This window comes from Stegastes partitus, unplaced genomic scaffold, assembly GCF_000690725.1.
Source record: "Stegastes partitus isolate 25-593 unplaced genomic scaffold, Stegastes_partitus-1.0.2 Scaffold323, whole genome shotgun sequence".
In the NCBI taxonomy this organism is placed as follows: domain Eukaryota; kingdom Metazoa; phylum Chordata; class Actinopteri; family Pomacentridae; genus Stegastes; species Stegastes partitus.
This window is the reverse complement of record NW_007578054.1, coordinates 164137-186685: the sequence shown is the minus strand read 5'-3', so window position 1 is coordinate 186685 and position 22549 is coordinate 164137. Positions and strand designations below refer to the sequence as shown.

General features: G+C 38.6%; 1 protein-coding gene across 1 annotated transcript in view; it reads right to left on the bottom strand.

Moving 5' to 3' along the window:
- Nucleotides 1-1022: 1022 nt before the first annotated feature.
- The window catches only part of LOC103358633 (adenylate cyclase type 6), a 43571-nt gene continuing 22044 nt past the window's right edge, over nucleotides 1023-22549 (bottom strand). Inside the window, 21 exon segments of the mRNA XM_008283665.1 lie at nucleotides 1023-3892; nucleotides 6022-6146; nucleotides 6231-6435; nucleotides 6562-6825; nucleotides 7016-7148; nucleotides 7378-7407; nucleotides 7915-7941; nucleotides 8446-8621; nucleotides 8780-8938; nucleotides 9053-9169; nucleotides 9265-9352; nucleotides 11451-11548; nucleotides 11906-12053; nucleotides 12146-12174; nucleotides 12278-12406; nucleotides 14067-14208; nucleotides 16024-16182; nucleotides 16272-16399; nucleotides 16647-16758; nucleotides 17459-17580; nucleotides 20600-20749. Coding sequence (XP_008281887.1) covers nucleotides 3764-3892; nucleotides 6022-6146; nucleotides 6231-6435; nucleotides 6562-6825; nucleotides 7016-7148; nucleotides 7378-7407; nucleotides 7915-7941; nucleotides 8446-8621; nucleotides 8780-8938; nucleotides 9053-9169; nucleotides 9265-9352; nucleotides 11451-11548; nucleotides 11906-12053; nucleotides 12146-12174; nucleotides 12278-12406; nucleotides 14067-14208; nucleotides 16024-16182; nucleotides 16272-16399; nucleotides 16647-16758; nucleotides 17459-17580; nucleotides 20600-20749 — 2670 coding nt within the window. The 3' untranslated portion in view covers nucleotides 1023-3763.

The window sequence follows — 22549 nt, the reverse complement described above, 5'->3', positions numbered from 1 at the left end:
CAAAGTGTGATTTTACAGTGAAACCTCAAAGAATCATTTCTTTTTTTAAAGTTATTTTTTTGGCCTTTGTTGGATAGTGTAGTCAGAGAGAGACAGGAAAGTGGGGGATAAGAGCGAGGGGGAGGACATGTGGGAAAGGGCCATGAGCGGGATTCGAGCTCATGACCTCCACATCGGGACTGTAGCCCTGTACATGGGACGCCAGCTCAACCAGGTGAGCTATAGCTGCGCCCCCAAAGAATTATTTTTGATGTATAAAAATACAGATTTTTCATGTGGAATCTATTGGTCTGTTTTTTCATGGTTACTATGTGATATTTTTTTCTGTGAATTTTACTTGTTAGTGTCTGTATTTATTTTTAATCTAAAAATGTTTGCAGTGTATGAACCACTTGATCACAGCATGATTAATGTCTTCTACCTCTATTTGAGAATGCCATTGTGTGACGGCTTGTGCTATATGCATGTTGTATTGATACTAATAAGTTCTGGGACAACAAAGAAAAGTGACCGAATACAGTCAGTGTTCTGTTGAAGGTCGACATGGGACATCTAGCATTGTTGGTTTCATTTACAATTAGAAGTAATAAATGAAGTTACCAGTGCTGTTGATCCACGTGGGTAAAAGTGCACAACTCTCTCTCTTTGCAGAAACTCATGAGAATCCTGCTGCTGTCTGATGCTGCAGGTATGTAGTAAACTCAGAGGAAAGAGTCCTTCAAACAGTCGAAAGAAACAAACTTAACTGTTAACGTTTAGTTAAAATCTGGACTACGTACTAGTCCACTACTACAATAAAGTTGATTCTGAGATGTGACAAGGTCAGACCTAGTAATATTGCTCTTGCAACTTCTACAGAAAAGTCACCAGGGTGCTTTTCAGACGTTAAGCTGACACATTTAGTTGCTGTCAGATTAACAGAAAGGATGTCTGTAAGAATGACATATGAAGCTACTGCATGATTATTGTTATTTAAGTGACAGTTCAGACATATTTGATGTACAAGCATGAACACACAAAAGAGCCATTAATTTTTTTTATTTTTTTTTCTTCAAGGGGAAATGTTATTTTTCTCTTTGTCATAGTCCTCAACTCCTCTCGTCCTTCATCTTTGCAGAACACTCCCCTTTCAACTCCTCCAACTCAGGGAAAATACAAATAAAACAAAAACAAATACGGAAGGATTCATCAGGCCTGAGCAAAACACTGTTTCAGTAGTATGGGGACAACCTTCCTCCCCTCTCCTGTTCCCCCAAAAGCATCCCAAGAGTTAACAATCAACACAAGTCTATGGACAGCCAATAGAAATAGAATACATACAATGAACATCTTTATAAACTCATGTCCATTCTATAAACTCTTTGCTTATATGAATCACTCTTCATTGGTCACAGTTCACATGATAGTTGGTGATCTCCGTTACATTACTGTCCTCTGGTGCTCCCGCCACGCCTGAGCCCAAACATCATTGCACAGGAAGGACCAATAGCACAAAGGCTGCGTGAGCTGGCTTTGGTACAAACGTGATCAACTGTTGGTTGCCGTTGTTGAGTTTGAGGGAAGAGCTAAGTCAGGGCTGATTCTCCCAATTACAAAGAGTAGCGCCGGAGAAACCAAGATCATTGCAGTGATGAGAAACTGAAAATTATTGTCGACAAGCCCTTATCCCTTTCTCTCCGAGCGAACATCAGCAGTCCAGGCAGGGCACGCAGGCACACTTTCTGTTTTTAGTGTTAATCTATGATTAGTTTTTTAAAATTATTATTATTTTTATTAACTTAAGGCAATCAAACTCAGCTATTAGTACTTCCACTTTTTGCTGAAAGACTGAGTGAGTAGGGGGGGGGAGGAATACAAGAAACATATGCGTAGGCCTACTGATTCTGCCTGGTCCTCTTCACGGAGCGTAACACCAGGGATGTCGTTTGTGAGAAGTTTAATGTGTGGAAGGTCACCTTAAAGCCTGACTCAGATTTACAATACTGCAGTAGTGGCATAAATAAAATAATAAAAAAAAGCACAGTGAATCATCTGTATATGTGTGTGTGTTTACTGCTATGCTTATGTGAGCAAACACCACTCGGGCTCTGCTGCAAAGGCAGCTAATGGTTATTACTTACATGATCACACCTATTGCCAGCTGAAATACTGTATTGTACATTAGGACTGAACAGCAGAATTCATTGGCTGCAGTTGATCAGTTGGTACCAGTGAGCTTGAGCTTTACAACTGGCATTTTACAAGAAAGCGTGCTGGTCTTTGATCCTTTTCATCGGAATGGAATCATCATATTAAGCATAATAATTAACCAGAATCATCATAATCATAACAACATTAAGAATATACAAATGATGGATACAGAAGTGATACAAAATACCCTACGTTGAAACAAACAAAAATGAAAACAAGATACCACAATCAGACATGCTTCAAAGCAGTTATGTTTGGCAAGAAAGCAGTTTTGTTGTATCATAAAAACCTCACAGTGAAAATAGTTATGCCCCTTCAGGATTACAAAGCACAGTATTCAGTCAAAATCAATATATATTTCTTTCCTTCATCTATTTCTTCTTCATAGAAGAATCAGGCTGTGTGATGTCACTGCGCTGAAATCCAAGGTTTCCCCCCTGAAGGCTCTGGAACACGTCGCTGATCTAAGTTCCTTTATTTCCATCTGTACCAAAAAAAATACCTCTTTGAAAGGGAAGGAGCAGTCGATGACAACGTGCTGTTACAGCTGAAACCAGCGGCTCAAGCTCTAAGGAACCAATCCGACATGAAATGAGGATGAAGAGGATCCTAATCCAAGGTGGATCTACTTCTACTGCTCGGAGAGTGAAGATAAAAATAGAGATTTAAGGTAGAACCTTCTAATAACATCCTCAGTCGTCTTTAGTTACTTTTCATTTAATTTAATGATTGAGGGCAATATTATAATTCTGTGTAAATAATCTGCTCTTTGCTGCCTGAATAACAGACGAAATAAATTAATTGTACATATTTTATGAAAATGATGGAGCAGCCTCTGCTGCCAGCAGTTGGGCAAGAAGGCAGAGGGTTCAGGCCTTCTGCCTAAAAAACAGAGGTGGTGATCATTGCTGACTCTAGCGAGAACATATCAACATGTCTTGCCTTACTTTTAGTAAATACTTTAGTCTTTGGTCAATATAGTCCTCCTCAGTTTATACATATATTCATACACACACAAATATGCATGTACATACACACTTATAAACGTGTAATAAACTGGATATTTGTGCACGTATGTATTCACACTTTTTCATAAAGGACCTTTTGCACAAAACATCGAGATCGAAATAAATAATTAATGCAGAAACAAAACATGAGTACCTGTTCATAATACATGTGAAATAAAAATTACAGAGAAAAAAAAATACACAACATAAAATAAAAAGTAGCCTTATGTACAGCGTTAATCTTCTTTTGACACAGGCTAAAAGGCGTTGTTTTAAATAAACAGACTTTGCATCTTTCAAGAAGCCTGAGAGAGAGGCTAGACATGAGAAAAACACGTGTCCTTCAACATGTATGTGGGCCAAAATGGCTGTCAAACGAGAACATTTTCCTCTCATCAAGAACACTTTCCTTTTGAAGTCTTAAAAGTTTATTTTTTCCTCTTTGCTTGGGATTCAAGTGATGGCGTCTCTGGTTTGTAGCCGTTCGCTCACACTGTGAGTCCTCGCTCAGTGGTGCTGTGTCCTTGCAGTGGGGATCATCTCAGCATCTGCTGCTGCCATGGCTGCTAACTGTTGGGCGGTCCATCGTTCAGGAAGTAGGTTGTCATTTCCCCTTTACCTTTGACCTTTACGACCCCACGACACTCCAGCACGTATCCTTTGCTTGCAAGCACCTGGTGGAGATCTGTGGTCACCTGCGAGTAGATTGCAATGATGCAAGATAAATATTTAGCTTTAAAAAAATCAAGGTACACAATTCCAGCAGGTTAGAAAGGCATGTTATTTGTTGAAGTCAAACTTTTAATCACAGCAAGAAACTGTAAAAACAGGAATAATCAGGATGTTCAACTCTCCGATGGTTCTTGAATTAATCATGTGTGATTTGTGGGGAAAACAACCACATCGAAAAAAAATTGAGACATTTCTTCAAAATCACTTCATTCTCTCTCATTAAAAAAATAAATCCAAAAATGAATCATTTGCAGTTTTGCACTCATCTGCACACCTTTTAAGCCATTATTGACTCAGTTATGAGCAACAATCAGATGACAAAAATTCTAACACTTTTCAGTTGAACTGCAGGCTGTGTTTACACAGAACAGATAGATGACAAGTACAGAGAAAAGGAGTAAAACATCTATGATATGGCAAGCTACCACTTTTCCCCCACACTATTCGCAACTTCTGTGGGCACTTGGAAAAACATGCTACGACTGCACATGATTCAAGGTTTTTGGAAAATTAATAATCAAAGGAATTCAAATTTTGTTATCCCATAAGGAGTGAAAATGTGACAGGAGCAAATAAAGAAGCTTCTTGAGGTTCACAGGGTTAAACTCACAGCTTCTCCTGTGTGTTGGGTAGTTAAATCAAGTTTTATTCCAAGGTTTACAAAATCATTCCAACAGAAATTCCCAATATAACCACATTAATCAATATTTAAACATTAACAAGGGTTCAGGGACTACAGACAATTATCACCGGACTCGCCCCTCAGCTCTACTGAGGTTTGACTTTATTGTTTTGGTTCAGTCTCTCCCTCTTTCTAGTGAAAATGCTCTAAAATCCACTGTACACTCACTGCACAGCACTCAAGTGGAGACAGTCGCAGTTAGCAACCAGCTGGTGAACACAGTGGAGCATTTAGCAGCTGAAGAGCCAGATATTTCCCTCAGGAGTTTTCTGTAGACACAGCAAGCTAAATGCTCGGTAACTGCTGGATGTGTTAAAAAGCAGCAGATTGCGAACACCAGGCCTTCTTTCTAAGGTGATAATTTGTCAGTATTGTGTTTATAGGTTGCTGTGCTGCCACATAAGTGCCAAAACAATCCCTCACTACAGACCTAAATGTGCTGCTATAGAATATGAGCAATACAGATATTAGAATTGTCATCTATAATTCTTTGCATAAACCATGCTGGATTTTCTTGGGATGTTGGGTGTCACTTATGATAAATTTGTCCACAAAAAGTGTACTACTCCAAAGAAAGATCTATGAAAGACAAGCATTTCAGCCAACAGACTGAACAGCTGACATCTGTAGCACATGGTAGCATTTATAATAATAATAATAGGGCTGCAAGGTGGCTCTGTGGTTAGCAGCGTTGCCTCGCAGCAAGAAGGTCGCCGGTTTGCATCCCAGTGAGGACACCTGGGATATTTCTATGTGGAGTTTGCATGTTCTCCCCGTGCAGCGTGGGTTCTCTCCAGTTTCTTCGGCTTCCTCCCACACAGTCCAAAAACATGTTGAGGTTAATTGGTGATTCTAAATGGTCCGTAGGTGTGAATGTGAGTGTGCTTGGTTGTCTGTCTCTAAGTGTAGCCCTGTAATAGACTGGTGACCTGTCCAGGGTGTCCCCTGTCTTCACCCTAAGTCAGCTGAGATAGGCTCCAGCCCCCCGCGACCCTAATGAGGATAAAACCGTGTATAGATAATGGATGGATGGATTTTTCAAGTTTTTCTGGGTATAACCCCAAGTTACAGAGCAGGAATGTGCCATATGTGTCTGAGTGCAGCCTTTGATCCACAGGTGGGGTTCCAGATTCGACGCTGAGATATAAAGATACTTCTTCTAAATCAAGCCTTACAACTTATTTTACAGACTTGCTTTTTTGTAATGTTGTCTATTCATTGCTTATTAAAGTTTAACTGCTTCTGTTATTTCACTTTAGTATACTGACATATCGCGCGTTGTCTTCTTGTTTAAACTGTATCTTAATTGCTGTTTTGTTGCCTTCTGGGTTACATGCTTTTGCTTAGCCTGTAAATACACCGTGTTAGTCTTTGTTTTAAAAATAAAGTTATCAGTATTTTGAATCCTACCTGTATGCGGTCAGGTACACCTGTGCTGTCCATACGACTGGCCACGTTGACTGTGTTTCCCCAAATATCATACTGAGGCTTTCGAGCCCCAATAACCCCAGCTACCACCGGCCCAATGTTCAGACCTGTGAATGAAAAACAAGAAGCCGTGAACAAAAGTTACTAATCACCATGTTTTTCTGAAAGAGGAAGCAGTAACCTTTCTTTACCTATTTTCATCTGGAAGTTGTTGAAGGAATGCTCGTTGATGTATTTCATCTGCTCTCTCAGTCTCATGGCATAGTCGGCTAGTGCAGTGATATGGGTACGGCCTTCTTTGTCGTAGGTGGAGTCGTTGAGACCAGAGGCCGCCATGTAGGTGGAACCGATGGTCTTGATCTTTTCTAGCTGCCTGTATTTCTCTTCACTGATGATCTGACGTGTGAAGAATTAACAGACGGTGATTATAGTTGTGCATTTTGCAGTTTGTAGCACAAAATGAGCCACAAGCAAAGGTCGAATCCACGCTGATCTTTACAAATCTGTCTCGACAATGTTTACCTCGTCAAAATCAGCAATGATCTCGTTGAGCAGCCGGAGACACTCCACTCCCTCGTTGTTGGCCTCCAGCTCCACGTAGAACTCGGAGAAATTGCTGATGGAGGCGAACATGACGGCCACACACTCACAGGACTGATAGTACAGCTCATCGTTTCGCCGCTCACGAGCCAAGAAGTGAGCAGCAACGTCCTTCGGCAGGATGTTATGGAGGAGACGACGATTGTAGGCTTGCAGTTCCTCCATCTCCTCCTTCTCCTCTGTGGCCTGCAAGTGAAGAGTCTCTATTAGGTGTAATCAGTTTTTATATATTCTGTAATTAATGCAGCAGATATGTTATCATAAGACTAGTATAAACCATGTCACTGTGAGATGGTTCTATCACCTTGTTTACTGGTGGATAAGTTTGAGGTGTTTTACGTTAACATGGTCTAATGTGGCCCTCTAGTGGCCATACCTGTAATTTCCACAGGAAGTCGAGGCGTGCAGTAGATTCAACCTGCTGGGCGTGCAGGTACAGTGCCAGGACAAAGACTGTGAGGATCACTGGAGTCATGACCCTCAGGGACACTTTGGTCACAACAAATGGGCTTTAAAGACATTGAGGAAAACTCAGATTAAAAGAAGGCCAATTTTTGTGATAATTTTTAAATAGAATTTTAAAGGAATAATGCAACAAACATAAAACAAGATGGAAATCAAGCAAATGAAAATAAAAAGATAATGGAAAAAAAGAAAATGAGAAAAGGATGATTTCTAAAACTGGAAAAAGTTGTTGACAGAATGACAGAATACAAAGTAAAATGAGTGTAGCCTTACCACTGGTTTGTAGTTTCATTGAAACTGGACCTAAAAATAAAAAATAAAAAAATACTTCTGGTCAGAACAAATAAAGCTGACAGTCAACAGCTGTATTAATTTAAAGTGATGAAGATGCAACAAATATTTACATCTATACTTTAGGCATATCCATTTGGAATCAAAAGACAACCATGAGACAAAAGCAGACTCTGGGTTTAGCGTTTATTTCACACTACTTATAAATATATATATTTTTGTTGGTTTGTTTGTTTTTTGTTGTGTTTTTTGTGTGAAATGCACAGTGAAATTCATCTACAGCTAACATACTTTTAGTTCTATACGCATATATCTATATATATCTATGACCAATGACTGTAAATACACCGTATGTATATATATGTATGTTATTTGCATAAAATATCAGGACATAATAGCTAAAGTCAGTGTCTGCTTTTTTCACTTTCTTGTGGTTTGATCTCAAATTAAAATACAGAAACAGAAAAAACATGAACTTCACTTCACTGAATATAAAATCATGCACATTCTAATACTTACCACTGAGCACTAGTTTCATTTAAATCACTATAAAGAGAGAAAACATCATCAGAACGGATAATAAAATATGCACAACTCTGACATATATCTAAAACAATATTTTATTTTCACAATTGTATAAGCTTAAATTCCTGAATAAACAGAAACCATCCTGGTAGAGCTGTTGACTGTTTTTAAAAATATATAATACCACAACACACACCAGTTAAAGGAATATAAGTGTTTTAAAAATAATATAGATCATTTATCTCTATCTGGATAAAATGAATATTTTCTTCCTTAGTTAAATAGAGAAAAATGTTGAAATATTTGTTGATGTATCTCAGGTGTTTGTGTGTTTGATTGAAGAAAAAGTAAACAAAATTAAGAACCAAGAATTTGATGCCAACTTTCAATACTTTCAGCACAAATATTACTTTAAGTACTGATATTTATTATGCAGCACAAAAGGTGAAAACACTCTATTCACTATCCAAATCCACACAAACAGCATAAACCCGTTTCTTGCTCTCCGCATGCCGTTGCACTTACATGGCATTGGAGGTGACAAAGAGGTCCGCGTTGTCGAATAGTGCTACTTGTGGCCACTCCATCAGCAGCAGGAAGGTGAGCTGGATGAGCAGCATGAGGGCCAGCTTCCCTATGCTGCTGATCTGCAGGAACACGGAGCAGGCCAGCAGCGTCAGCAGCACACTGTAGCTGAAATACTGGCACAAACAGGAGACAGCAGCATCACAAAGATGTCCTATCAACAATAGATCTCAGAAAGAAAACGCAAATGCAAATGTGACATTTTCCTTTTGAAATGGTTCAACTAGTTGCGATGGAACACAAGCGGTGAAGTGGTGACACACAATGAACTCACCTCAGGAAAAGGGCACGAGGGGCCTTGGCTGGGACAGATCTCCAGACCCCCCTCAACAGACACATTCAAGCTGCGGATCAGACATGGCGTCACCAGGGCTGCAGAGGTGTTCAGCTTGTCAGCGACGCATTCCGCCAAGCTCTTGGTGTCGCAGGCAAACTGCATTGAAGCCGAATGTACACACATGAGCATGTATTCAGAATGGCTTTAAACAAGTGTATACTGAATAAACAACTGTCTCTTTGTTTGAGTTAGCCTAAGCTTTGATCCTACCATATTAACAAAGGCAGAGATGAAGACGAGGATAATTGAGAATACTCCAACCAGGGTGCTGTTGGTGCGAGACTGGACAATCTTCTTCGAAACAGCCTGCATTGCGGCTGGAAAGAGCTGCGAAGACAAACGATTGTGCACAATAAATATACAATGAATGCACACAAACATGAACAAAGCTTTTGCTGTTGTGTCTTGATGAGCTCCACTACCTTGATGCAAGAGTATATGGCACAGATGAAGAGGATGTTGGCGAGTATGATGAAAATACTGATGTAGATTCCCAACATGACTGGGGTGCTGCAGGAAAAAACACAGAAACACAGTTTTAAAGGAACATTTAGACTTTTACCACTGACAAAACAAACATGGTTGTGTGTTTCTGTTTGGGTGTGTTGTTTCAGCTGTTGTTGAGGCTATCAGTCAAATTTCTGTCTGATTACAACAACTGAGGAAAACTAGGCTGATTTACTTATTCTGCGGCATAAAAGCAAAACAGACAAACCACAGGTAGCTAAACCTCTATCAAACCAATCCGCTCAATGTGAACTGTGATCAAATAATCCTTCCGTTTAACCCTCGGATCCCCAAAACTCACCAGCAGATTAAAAGGCATATTATGTTTAAAAGGTGCCAGTATTACAGCATTTACTAGAGCCAGAAGCTGTAAAAACAGGAGGAATCATTTTAATGACTTAAAAATGTGTGATAAATAGTTGGTTTAAAATAATAATGATCCAATTTAATCTTTAATTTATAGTATTTCATCAACATCATTCTATTCTATGCCTGTTATTCAAAAATGCCAAAAAAAAAAACTATTTTTTTTCTCAGCAAAACCGAGAAGTGATACAGCTGCAATTAACAGTGACACAACAAAATTTCTTGGTCTGTTTGGCTGAACTGGAGACGTTTCTTGCACAGAGCAGACAGGAGTATGACAACAAATTAAACATGCAAGTAGTAAAATATCTATCACATAGATATATAGATATACACATATATTGCACGTCAATTTTTATAAAACCAAAGTATCAAAGAACACTTTCTTTTATCTTCTTTTTTAAGATTCATGGCATTATAACTTTGTTATACAGCACACATTTGAAGTTTTCTTTACTTCTTGCCAGAAGTGTGAAAACAGAAACATTGATGGATTTTCAAGGTTGTGCTGTTTCCAGATAGGCACGCTACAGCAAGTACAAACATGACCAGAGATTTTAAAATTTTTTTTAAAAAAAACGGCTAGAAACTGATTGAGGTTCAGAGGGTGATTCATAAACTGTATATTATGTCAACAACTATGTCACACAAATGAAAGCACATGAGTGTAGGACGTTTCTCTGATGGATAAGAATGTGTAAAAGAGTTAAAGCAGTGGTGTGTAAAGCTTGTGACCTACTTTTCATCCTGTTTTTATCACCTGATCAATATTCATGATTTGAGATTCAGCCTTGACTAATAATCAACAGTTTCTCTGTGACCACCAGAAGACATACGCAGCATGACTTGTTGCCAGTCTCTGCAATTTCATTTTCCTGAGTGGGATCATGTAACGCAGATGATACGAGATGATATCACCGAAACAGTCCAATCAGTGAGTCTCTCGTCAGTTCATATTAGTCACAAAGAGGGAGAGCTATTTCAGCATCCCCGGACCTGTAAGCTGAGTCTTTGGTAAAACTTAAAGGTGATCAAACTTATCTATGACTTCCACATTTCTACGAGAATCATCCCATCAAAGAGCCTAAAAATCTTTATACTGCTCCAGTGACTGTTTATAATGTTGAAAAAAACTGACAACGTATTGCAGATTGCATTCATTCACTTTTGATATCTAGATCCCTTTTGAATGAATTCAGCAAAGACAGAGACAAGTTTTGTTTGCAAATTCAGTGATGAAGAGTTTAGAATTCACCAGAGCCCTGATTCTGGCCTCTTTTCCAGACTAAGTGTTGCTGAAGCTGATGCCAAAATGACAGACAACACATGATTTCTCATAAATTAAGCCAATAAAATTCATGGTTGAGTGTTTCTACACGTGTGTTCAGTCACTTGAAGTATTTGAGAAGTCAGTGTAAATATAAACCAGATTTGATCCTGATCAAATTAATCAAACTTCTTTCATCCATAACACCTACTGACTTAGCAAAAGAGACTAAAAGTTTGGAAGCGTTTTACTTGTGTGGTGATTTTTCGTTGTGTATGTACTCTTGTTACAAAACAAGGAATTACTGTTGTAAAATTTGGATCTTGAATCTTGAGGTTTTCAAACAATGTATTGAGTGTTAAATGTAATTCAGAATGTACCTTTCAAAATACTGCAGCAGAGTTTTGAGTTTGAAGGTATATTAAAGGATTTACAGTATAACATTATGTGAATGTATGAAGTACTCACTGTGGAAAGATAACAATCTGTATGAAGGATATGAAGCAGAATACTAATAGAGTACAGGCAACATAGCCTCCGAAACGATCGTCCACCTTCTTGGAATACTGTAAAAAAAAGAAAAAAAAGAAATCAAGACATGAGCAGCAGCCTCTTCTGTAAATAAATTGCAACCTTTTAAGACATGAGCTCTTGTTTGATATGCATTTTTTTAAATTTCTCTTTGCTATTTGATCTGATCAAATAAAAACATATCAATATATATACATATACTTCTAAAATAAATAAATAACAATAGCAAAAGTAATAATCATAAAATAATAATTTAAAAAATAAATAAATAACAAATTAACTACTGTGGTAATATAAAAATAAATGTGATGTCAATACATGTGGACGCCCGGTCTTTAGAGGATAATTGAGGTAGAGAAGCACAAATAATAATCAGGGTTCTGAGTTTGAACCTTTTTTTCCAGGCTGGAGGTCTGGAAGGTGAGCAGGAACTTCTTAACGTGGTCTTTTCTTAGCTGGTCAATGCTGCGAGCGTCAATGGCCCGACCCAGAAATTCATCCACCTCATCCTCCGGGTTCATGGCTTCCTGAACACCACGGCTGCAAAAAAAAGAAGAGAAGCCACAGACTGAGCAGGAGACAACGGGGTTAATGAAATCCACTAAAGTAGTGCATTAAAAGTCGATACTCACTTGTCTTTACTGGAGCTCTCATCAATCCCCTGAAGAGGAAACAGACCAGACAAAAAAAATAAATATGATTCACAGAGAAGCTGCAGCCGGGCTCTCTCACCATGAAGCATGAACCATGATGTCGAGTCTCACCATTTGTCTGAAGACTTTGGAGTCTTTGGTCCTGGAGAAGGTTCTGTCGGGGACCCAGCGTGGCATCAGCCCCTCATTAGAGTTGGCTCTCGTCCGCTGCATCTTCGCCATCATCGCCTTCTCCTCCTTCTGCTCAGAGGGAACAACACGAAGGCTTGACCAACTGTTCTCAAGCAACACAACACACAGTGAATGACATTGTAAGCGACTGAGGGGTCTTTTAAATTCTGTCTTTTATTGCACCGACGACGGAAGAAAACAGGCAGTTCAGGATCTTCAGGATTAATTTATTCACAGATCTGTCAGTTATTACAAATAAGAGCATCCCTCCAATCTGTTATTAGCTAATAATCTCACATCATTCAGCTTTTTGTGTCCATCATCCAGACTTCTACACATAAACGATCTTAAGCCAATATTCCATTTTTTTATTACAATAAACAAATCCAATGACAAGACTAAAACAAAAAATGTGTTTATCAGTATTTTTAGGCTTCCCCTCTCATCCTCAAGACCTATGTTTTTACTGAAGATGTGAATCTTTAAAAATCCTAAATCATTTCTGAAAACAACTGGGTTTTGTAGTTTGTAGCAGCTTTACTCACACAGAAGTAAATTTATTGTGCTTATATTTATTTGGGATTATTTTCACCACGAGAGTTTATAGTGTATCAGCGACAGTGTACAGATTCATAGTTTTGGAACAAACAATTTGCTCTGAGAAATGAACTATTTAACAATAAATTATTTTGTTAAGCACTGAATGTTTCTTGCCAGTACAGGTAGAGAAAAAAAACCATTAACTTCCTGCTGCTGTACAGTAAAGAAGATCCTCTGTAAACAGTTTTTAAAAAGACTTGGAGAGCTTCAATAGATGCCTTATCTGTTAGTTTTATTGTATTTATGTATTTTTTCATTTTTTATTAATATTTTTGTAGATATAAAACAGTAAAATGTATAATATAATTAATAAGTTAACAGCTAAATTGTTCTTGTTCTTATTTTTAGCAATAAAAATATCTGTATCAAGCTTTAGATCACAGACAGCAGAAATAGGTCACTTCATTGTTGTTGTGTTGGTCTTTTTCGTGCTATTTGGTGGCAGTAAAAAAATACTTCAAATCCTTTACATTACTCTCACTCATACCTATTTCAGAAATAACCACAAATCTGTTATAACATTGATAAGCTAATATTTTATGTTACAGTCATTCCACTTGTCGCTGTTGAACTGTGACCAGCAGCAGCAGAGCAACCGACGGTTCCTTCATTAATGTGAACAACGCCGTAAAACACACAGAAAACAGACTTTCAGCAACAAAACAACATATGTGGAAGCTTGCATACATTCTTGACACATGACCTTTTGCTGAATAGTTGTGTTGATTATTGCAACAAAAGATAAAATACTTGTCACACTGACAGCTTTTTACAGCAGTTTGTTGTCTGGAAAGTTTGAGTCAAAGCTGTCATTGAAACTGGACTTCCTGGATTGTTATTCACATTTTACCAATACCTGAAGCAACCCATCCCCGCCAACACAACCTCCTACATTGACTTAATTTTTTTTTTTTTTTTTAAGCACAGGTATGTTTTTGGTTTGAACGCCCACTAATGCAACAAACCTCCACTCAGTTTCTCAGTGGAACGATACACATATTGTATCTGTGAAATATTTGTTTCCTGTGGCCTTTCTCTTTGTAAAACTTTAATCAATGTTTGGATTTAAGTGAAGATTGTCAGACCTAAACGTCTTATATTTGTACTGTGTGTGGCTTCATCCACTGACCCTTTTCTGGCTGCAGCCGAGGACCAGGAAAGTCTCGATGCTGTTCTCCTTCAGATATGCGTTCCTCTCACCTCCGAAACCTGGCTCCACCTCATAGTCCCCATTCAGATACTGCAATGTGGCTTTTGTGATGTGGATCCGCCTGGCAGGGCCACAGAGACAAGAAAATGGGCGTGCAGGGTTATTTTTAATCACTATTACTCAACTTTATTGGTATATGGAAAACAGAGGAATGGCAGATAAACATAGTTCCAGGATTACTGTCTACCACAGGGCAGGGAATTATGGGAATGAGTGAATCACACAAAAAATATTTGAACAAAACATGTTTTTTGATTGAAGATATTGTTTAAAGCCCTTCGAAGTCCTTCTCTAATCATTGATTTAACATCTAAAAGTCCATAAAAATAATCCTTTCCTGCCTCATAATGATTTAGATGTACAGTGTCATTTCCCCCAGACTGTGAAGATCTATTAAGCCCCCCAACTCTTCCAACCTCCGTTCTACACTTGCTTCAACTCAAGCACATCAGCTCACCCACTACTCTGCTTGAACACTGTAAAAAAAACCTCTGTGCTACACAATCGCAAGTTGTACAAATGAAGTGTTTCAGTCACACATGTTTAAACTAGAAACAGATTTTGAAGAAAATAATTCGACAGAAAGTCCCACCCTGCAAGTGGATAGAATTTGTTCTTCAGGTTTGTGATGTATGAAACCCCAAAAGTCTAAATCTGTGTTTTTGAGACTGTCAGCGGCATTCAAGGTGGCCTTCCTTAACTGCTCATTTCGCTCATGATATGTCCTCTAGCTTATGAAAAACACCATACGAATAAGTTAACCATTTTAAAAAACTTGATTTTCAAACAGTGTTGTTTTTTTTTAAGTCTTAAGTTGGGCTCAGTGTTTGTTCTTCTTTATATACGATTGTGATGTTGTGCATAACAGCTTTAACAGCCTTTGTTGTCAGTATGAACAGACAACACAACTATAAAAAAAATGGGTAATTTACTTAAGCAAAGAATAGCAGCACCTAAAAAAAATGCGCATTTATATCTGCAGTACTGTGCAAACATCTGAGGCCACCATGAGGTTTGTTGTGTTACCAAATTTATAACAACCATACAAATTTATTTCTCAGTCTCTTTGCCAAGATACAACAAAACATATACACAGTATTAAAAACACAAAAAGATCTGAACAAAATGGCTTCTACAGGCTAACGTCAGTATTTAGTTTGACCTCTGTGACCTTTGCACTCAGCACATCTTGAACTATCTTATGAAGTTTTCGTAAGTAATGTTGTGGTGTTTTATAGAAAGCACCCTTCATCCCTTCCCAGAGTTGGTCTTTGTGCTGGCTTACTTTTTCTCTGTCCAGATGATTCCATACAACTTCTGTAATATTCAGGTCAGTGGAGGCCAGTTGATCACTGAGATGCTTTTTTTCTCCAAATATGATTTCATTGCATTACCAATGTGCTTGAGATCATTGTCATGCTGCAAAATAAACTTGTTTTCAACCAGATGCTTTCCAGAAGGAACGGTATGATGAATCACGATGTGTCTGTACTTTCTCATGTTGTTTACCCAAAGTTTAAGAAAAGTTAAGCGCAACATTAAATACTTTTAATGTGTCAATTAGCCTGTGAATGCATTTTTTTCTACATTTTAATACTGTGTACACATTTTCTGTATATCCCAGTTGTATCTTCATACAGAGAGACTGAGAAATACATATGTGTGGTCATTATAAGCTGCTAAAACAACAAACCTAATGGTAGTGTAAAACTTTTGCACAGTATGGTATATTTATTGATAGTTTAGTTACATGACATTACGGGAAATACTCCTCACCACCCATAAACAGCCTTAGATGGGAAGCCACTACACTGCGGCAGTTTTTAATATGCAAACTGTAAATATGTGTGTGCAAATCCATATTTGTTTCTCTCACCCTGCTTTGCCTCCCGCCTCCATGTGGTTGGCAAGCGTGACATCGTTTGACCACACGTCAAACTGCCACTTCCTGAGTCCCAGCACGCCGCAGTGCACACGCCCACTGTGAATGCCAACGCGCATGTTAACGTTGACCCCCGTCACCTCACGCACCAACCTGCAGACACAAAAAGATCAGTGTCTGCTCTGCACACACAAACGCCACCCACGTGTGTGCCGTGTGTAAACACTGTTGTTTCTACTCACGAGATGGCCTCTATCATGTCGACGCCCATCTCCACACAGCAGTGGGCATGGTCGGCCCGGGGTTCGGGCAGCCCAGACACACAGTAGTAACAATCACCCAAAATTTTAATACGGAGACAGTGGTTCTCCTGATAAAAGAAGACACAAATGCATAAAGGAAAAAAATCATTTCGGAGTCAGATGAGAGGATAGTAGCACTCTCATATCTGTCAAACTAGAGAACAGTTAGCTTAGCATAAAGACCAGGGGGGAAAAAGAGAAATAGCTAGCCTCATTTCATTCAAAGGTTAAAAATTTTTCCTCAAAATGTCCATCTATTTCCTGTAGGAAACATGGCACAACAGACGCATCAGAAAGAAGACTGCATCTACTTACCGATGCCAGCTTGTCAAAACGGGCAAACAGTTCATTGAGCGTCATGACCAGCTCCTGAGCTGTGCACTGAGACGCCAGGCTGGTAAAACCCTCGATGTCTGCAAACAGAATACTGAGGACGAGACCAAGAGGCGGAAAGACAGAGAGAAGCAGAAAGCACTATTAATCCTCCATTATGAGGGATGAACCTATGAAGCGGCTTCAGTCAGGTTTGGTGGTCAAGTAATAGCACTTGCAAACAACTACACAGCGGTATTATAACACTACGTTACTATCAGGGCAGATGACCTTGAGAGAGGCAAGAAGTCTGACCTTAAAGTCGGATGAAGGAGATCCGTGCCGGTGTATGTGTGCGTAGTGACTGTGTGCACTGTGTTTGCTCAGTGGTGCTGTAATTGAATGTGTGCTGAAGCTCTCCATCTTTGGGGATTATCGTATCTTGGCTGCTGGTGATTAAGTATTCCCTCACTAGTGTTAATTAGCCTCCACTCTGCCAAACCACTCTACCCTCCTCCGACTCTGTGAGCGCCTGTATGTGTGTGTCTGTTTGTGTTTGTGTGCGTACCAATGAGTGTTACTCATTCTCTGTTACTCTTTTTGTTCTGTCTTTAGTGTTCCAGGACTATTTAAAACATTACAATTTGTATTTTTAAGTTTTAACATGCCACATTCTTCTTAATTACATCAGATCATGTCATATAAAGGCATCTTACACCGATATTACACCTGCTATACAGAAAACAAAGATTGATTTCGTAGCTGGAATCTTAATTCATGAGCAAAACATGAAATAAAGCTGTGTCCCAGCTGACCTGACATTGTCGTGTTTCTGGATATAGATCTTATGAAACATCATGTCTTCCTTCTTGGCATTGATGTCAGCCTTCATTTCCATGGCAACATGCCTTGGCAACACTGAAAGCAACAGACGTTCCTGGAAAACACACAAAAAAGAAACAAAATGCAGATTGTGTCATTCACAATATTATTGTCAATGTACAATATGTCACATATCTATGTGTGTGTTCACAATTTTCATTTTTGGAAACATTTTGACCAACACTCATTTTTTTTTAAGGGGCTACGTTAGTAACAAGAGCTGCATGTAGTCTGCTGCTGAAAGTACTCACAAGAGCTACAAATGTGATATTATTTGTGACCCAAAAAATACACTTTTCCCTCCTGTTTGAGTAACATTTGCTCAAAACTACAGTTAGCAGCTCTTTCAGGAAATTACTCTGCCTTTTTAAAAACTGAACACATATATTCTTTGGTAGGAATCAGAGGGTTCAGGCTGAGCACCACAGAAAATGTGGCAGCAGATGGACAGATGGACTTGTGGGTTTTGGTCTGTTGATGAGATTCAATGACTGTAACAAAAATATTTTAAAAAAATAATTTAAAAAATAAATAAATAAATATACACACACAATACAGCAGATTTATCCTTTATGGTTAGGAAATAATGAAATCCTGGACATGTTAACAAATGCTAACATTTTATGTAGCCTTTACTTTTTCCCCACTGCGATCCTGTGTGGGGTCACTTCTTGTTCATGCAGCTTTTTATAAGTATTTTTAGAGACAACATTGACAACAAATACATGGTCAGCATCCCCAGACCTCTGAGCTACTACACTTTGTTCATGCAAATTTATAGCCAAACACAAAAGACAAGTCTCCAACTGAGCCAGACAACAACTTCAGTTTCAGTTATAGCCATTGTATAAAATAAGCAGTAAATGGCAGGTTTTCGTGTTTAGCTCTCAAAATCGAAAAGCAATCAAAGAGTCATTTTTCAGCCTCTCCATTTTAAAGCAACATTACACAACCGAACAGAGAGAAACCTATTACAGAAAAGCAAAGATTAGATTCAGTTTAAACAGTCAGCTTGAGCTGCACTGCTGTGTCACATGTGACGTGACCCAAATGCATGCTTTTGGAGTGGCTGTCTATTTAAAGTTGCCCATGTTGTGTCCCTTTTCAGCAAATTATTCAATGTCTCACATGTCTCCGCAATGTGTCTTTCAGTTTTTCAGCTCAAAATACTGGAAAAATGTTTAATTTCACCATGTGGGGATAAGCCCTGAACAGACGGTTTTGCTCTGAAAACCAATGAACTGCTGCTGTTTCCGCCCCTTTAGGAAGAACACACTATCTGCGTCTGTGATTGACAGTTTGAGCTGGATGACTATTGGTGAAACCAGATCTGATGTAGAACCTGTGTTGAATTCTAACTAGTCGTGGAATGGCTTGAGGAATGACAAAAACAAACATCTTTGTATCCTAGCAGGCTTTTCTTTTACACCTCCAAATTTATAGCAACCACAAGACACCATAAGAATGGATTTTCATCATACGTAATTAGAAAATTCCCAGCAGTCCCTCTGCTTGAGCCAAACACCACCTCAACATCCAGCTGCAGGCTCTGACTTTGCCTGCTATCATTTTCCCTAAAATACAGTCTGATGCAAGGGGCGATGAGGTCAAATATTAACTTCTGCTGTGATGTGTTCACATGTAAATGACTGAACAACTTCAGGAAGTTGCTTAGGTATAAGCCATAATATACAGTTTCTTCTTCATCAGCATCACTGTAAAATTTAAATTCGAGTCATTAAGAGGTTTTACTGTCATGACAATCCTGTCCATTAGACTCCAGTGAGATCTATACAATTAGGCGCACAGATTTTAAATTGGGGATAAAAGTAGAACTGGAATCGGTTTGGTGCTCTGACATAAATTTAAAGCACAATTTGTTCTGGAAATAGTTCTTGGAAATGTGAGGATTTTACTATGAATGACATTTTCTTGTATTACCAACATCTGGTATTCTTTCTGAAAGGAGAGTGTGCTGGTGTAACATAGATTGCATTAAAGGCTGTTTGTAGCCTATTGCCTAAGAATCTAAGGATACGAGGTTTTGTACGGATTGCAAAAACCCCCGGACAAAAAAATGGTGATCTTGGGCTTTATAAAAAAAATTGACTTCACTTCACTAAATGTTGCCAGGGTAAGTCAGTTTACTGTGAGTTAGGCAGAGTTTGTGTTGGCTCATGTATCCTGTTTTTCAGCCATGAAGAAAATAAATTCCAGATAGGGATGAATAATTTATTAATTTCGGTGAAACAGTGTAATTAGCAAAACACAAAGGTTACAGTGAAGGAAATACAAAGTGTGGCTGTTAAATAATAAGAAAAATGCTGTAATTAAATTTTATTCATTTTGAGCAAGCTGAAACTTTCAGCAGTTGTCTATGCTTGCCCCTTTACTTCGTAGTTCAGGATGTGGGTCGACTAATATAAGCACAGTCTCATTATTTAATAGCCACATGTTGTACATGTTTTAGCACATGTGACACAGCATCTAAAAACTGTCATTCATGCTCTTTGACAGTTACACTCGATGGTGTAATATTGGTACGGCTCCATAACATGTTTATAATCTAACTACCACACAGTGAATATTGAACTGAAGCTTGACTTGGAAAAAATATATTGCAAATTAAATATTTGTGAGAAAAATCGCAATTAGATATTTTCCACATTTCGTTCCGGCTTTATTTCTGATGACTAAAAATGAGTCAAAAGCATCTCTTGACATCTTTCCTGCCAAAAATTACAGACAGCTCAAATGGGCAGTCTGAAAATACTAAGTTCCAGGAAGAAATAATTCTAACTACATCTAAAAGTCTGACGGGAGATTATGTTTGTACTGATAAACAGGATGAAGGATTAGCTGAGCATGAAAACATACTTAGACAGTTTACACAAATGTGGGGTTTATGTTAAGCTTTAATGGAAGTAATTTTTCATTTCAAGTTTCATTCTACAACAGGAAAAGCTCCATCGACAGGGTCCTTCTTAAAATCAAGCGCTGAAAACCGGGGTGTCATCTTACACTTGTCGTTCACACAGACAGAAAAACGTGCATGTGTCTGTGTTTGCACCTACCTGTTGCTGATTCTCCCTCTGCAGATGAAGTCTGGCTTGGATGTATCCTCTGGTCTCCTGGAAGGCTTGTCTCTGGGAAACTTCAGCGGGGTAGTGGGTGCAGATGCCGATGATGTTGGTGCACAGGAAGATCAGGACATTAGCGCTCACCTGGTCAGAGGAAGAGGAGGGAGAACGAGATTGTCAAAGCGTTAGACAAGCGTAAGGAAGGAGAGTGCCACTATTCCACCCTCGACTGTCAATGAAGCTGGTATTGTTGCTTCCAGGAGAAAATGATATAAAATATGAAGTATTTTATCTTTAAAACAAACCTAGCAACAGTTAAGTGATGCAGACAGACAGGGAGATACAGAGATAAGCATCAAGTACAGCTCTGATGCTCATCTTTAGTAGTTATTGTAACACAAACAGACATAAAACATTAAATGGTGACAGAGTTTGTATTGCACTTCTGTTCGGGTTAACTTAAGATGTGAATTTTACTCCACTGTTTTACCTCTTTGTCATGTGTATTTTCTACTTCTCTCAAGACATAATATTCTTGAGTTAAATGTGGGGTCTGCAACTGAAGAGTTATTTGCAAAAACAGATAACTCCATCTTCACAAACCTTCAGAAAACTCACTTTTCCATCGCCTACCTGAGACAATGTCAATCAAACTTAAGTTATCTCTATTGTTGTCATGTCATTTCTACTGAGTCAAATCCACTCAACTTCAGTTTGATTGATATTATCTCAAGCAAACAACAAAAAAATAAGTTTTCCAAAAATCTACAAAAATGGAGTTATCTGTTTTTGTAAATAAACTCGTCAATTCTACAGATAGTTAGTTAACATGTTTTAATAGTTCACATGTGCCGGATTTACTATCCTTCTTGCCCCCTTCCCTTTTTCCCTTCATCCTTGACTAACATGCACAGGGCACTCTGGACAAGTCTTGTGTGAACCCGTCCAAGCCACCTTGTTTGTTTCCCATATACAGAACCAGGGCCGTGTACGTACACCAGACTCAACCGACACACAGAGCAGGCAGATAGCTGGCTGTGAGGAGATGCTTGGACAAAGCCATACTGGAGTACAATCACATACTGGAACTTTAATTTTCTGAACACCAAAAACTGTTGGTTTAAAAGGCATGCCTTTTTAAAAAAAAATAAAAAATCTAAGAACTGTAAAAAGTGGAAGATTCTCATTTCTGATAATCCTTGAACTAATCATGTGTGGCATAATTATAAAAGGATGTAGTGACATGTACAGCATGTAGAGCCACAATTCCTGTCCAGTGTAGGCTTGAAAAAGTGCAGCACATGTTCGCTTCAGGTGACTTTTAAATATTTGTGATTTATAGCAGTATCATGCACAGAAGATTTTTTTCTTTTAATCCTCTGCACTTTGAGTCATGGTTGTGTTGTTTCTATAGAGGTGCAGGACATGAAATGAGCCCACAGTCAGCAAAATGGGTCAGAAGCAAAAAAAAAAAAAAACAGAAACTGTTTGGAGTTTAGAGGGTTAAGGCGTCTCACCACCGTGAATGCTTTAAGACAAAAGTTGACAAGTGCGAGAGAAGCTTGGCAAAATATTCTGTGCTCATTAGAAAATGGTGGTTCTAGATCACTGACAGACATATTGATGCTTTGCTGACCGAATTCAGGTCAAGGTGGACAGTTTCCAGCAGTCTTGAATCTGAACATTAAGTCACAGAAACACTCGAGCCAACTCTGTTTTAATAAAATGCTACCAGACGAGTCTGTCCACTTGTTCGCACTCTGTTTAAATAATGTTAAAACAGGTTTAAAATGCTACATATGCGACTAGATCATCATGATATCTGTGGTTTAACCTTCAGATCACTTAATAACATTCTACATGAAAAAGCATTTATACTAAAACTCTCAGCAGAGCAAATGTGATCACAAGACCTGTCCCTCTCACAACACAAAATTAATAAAT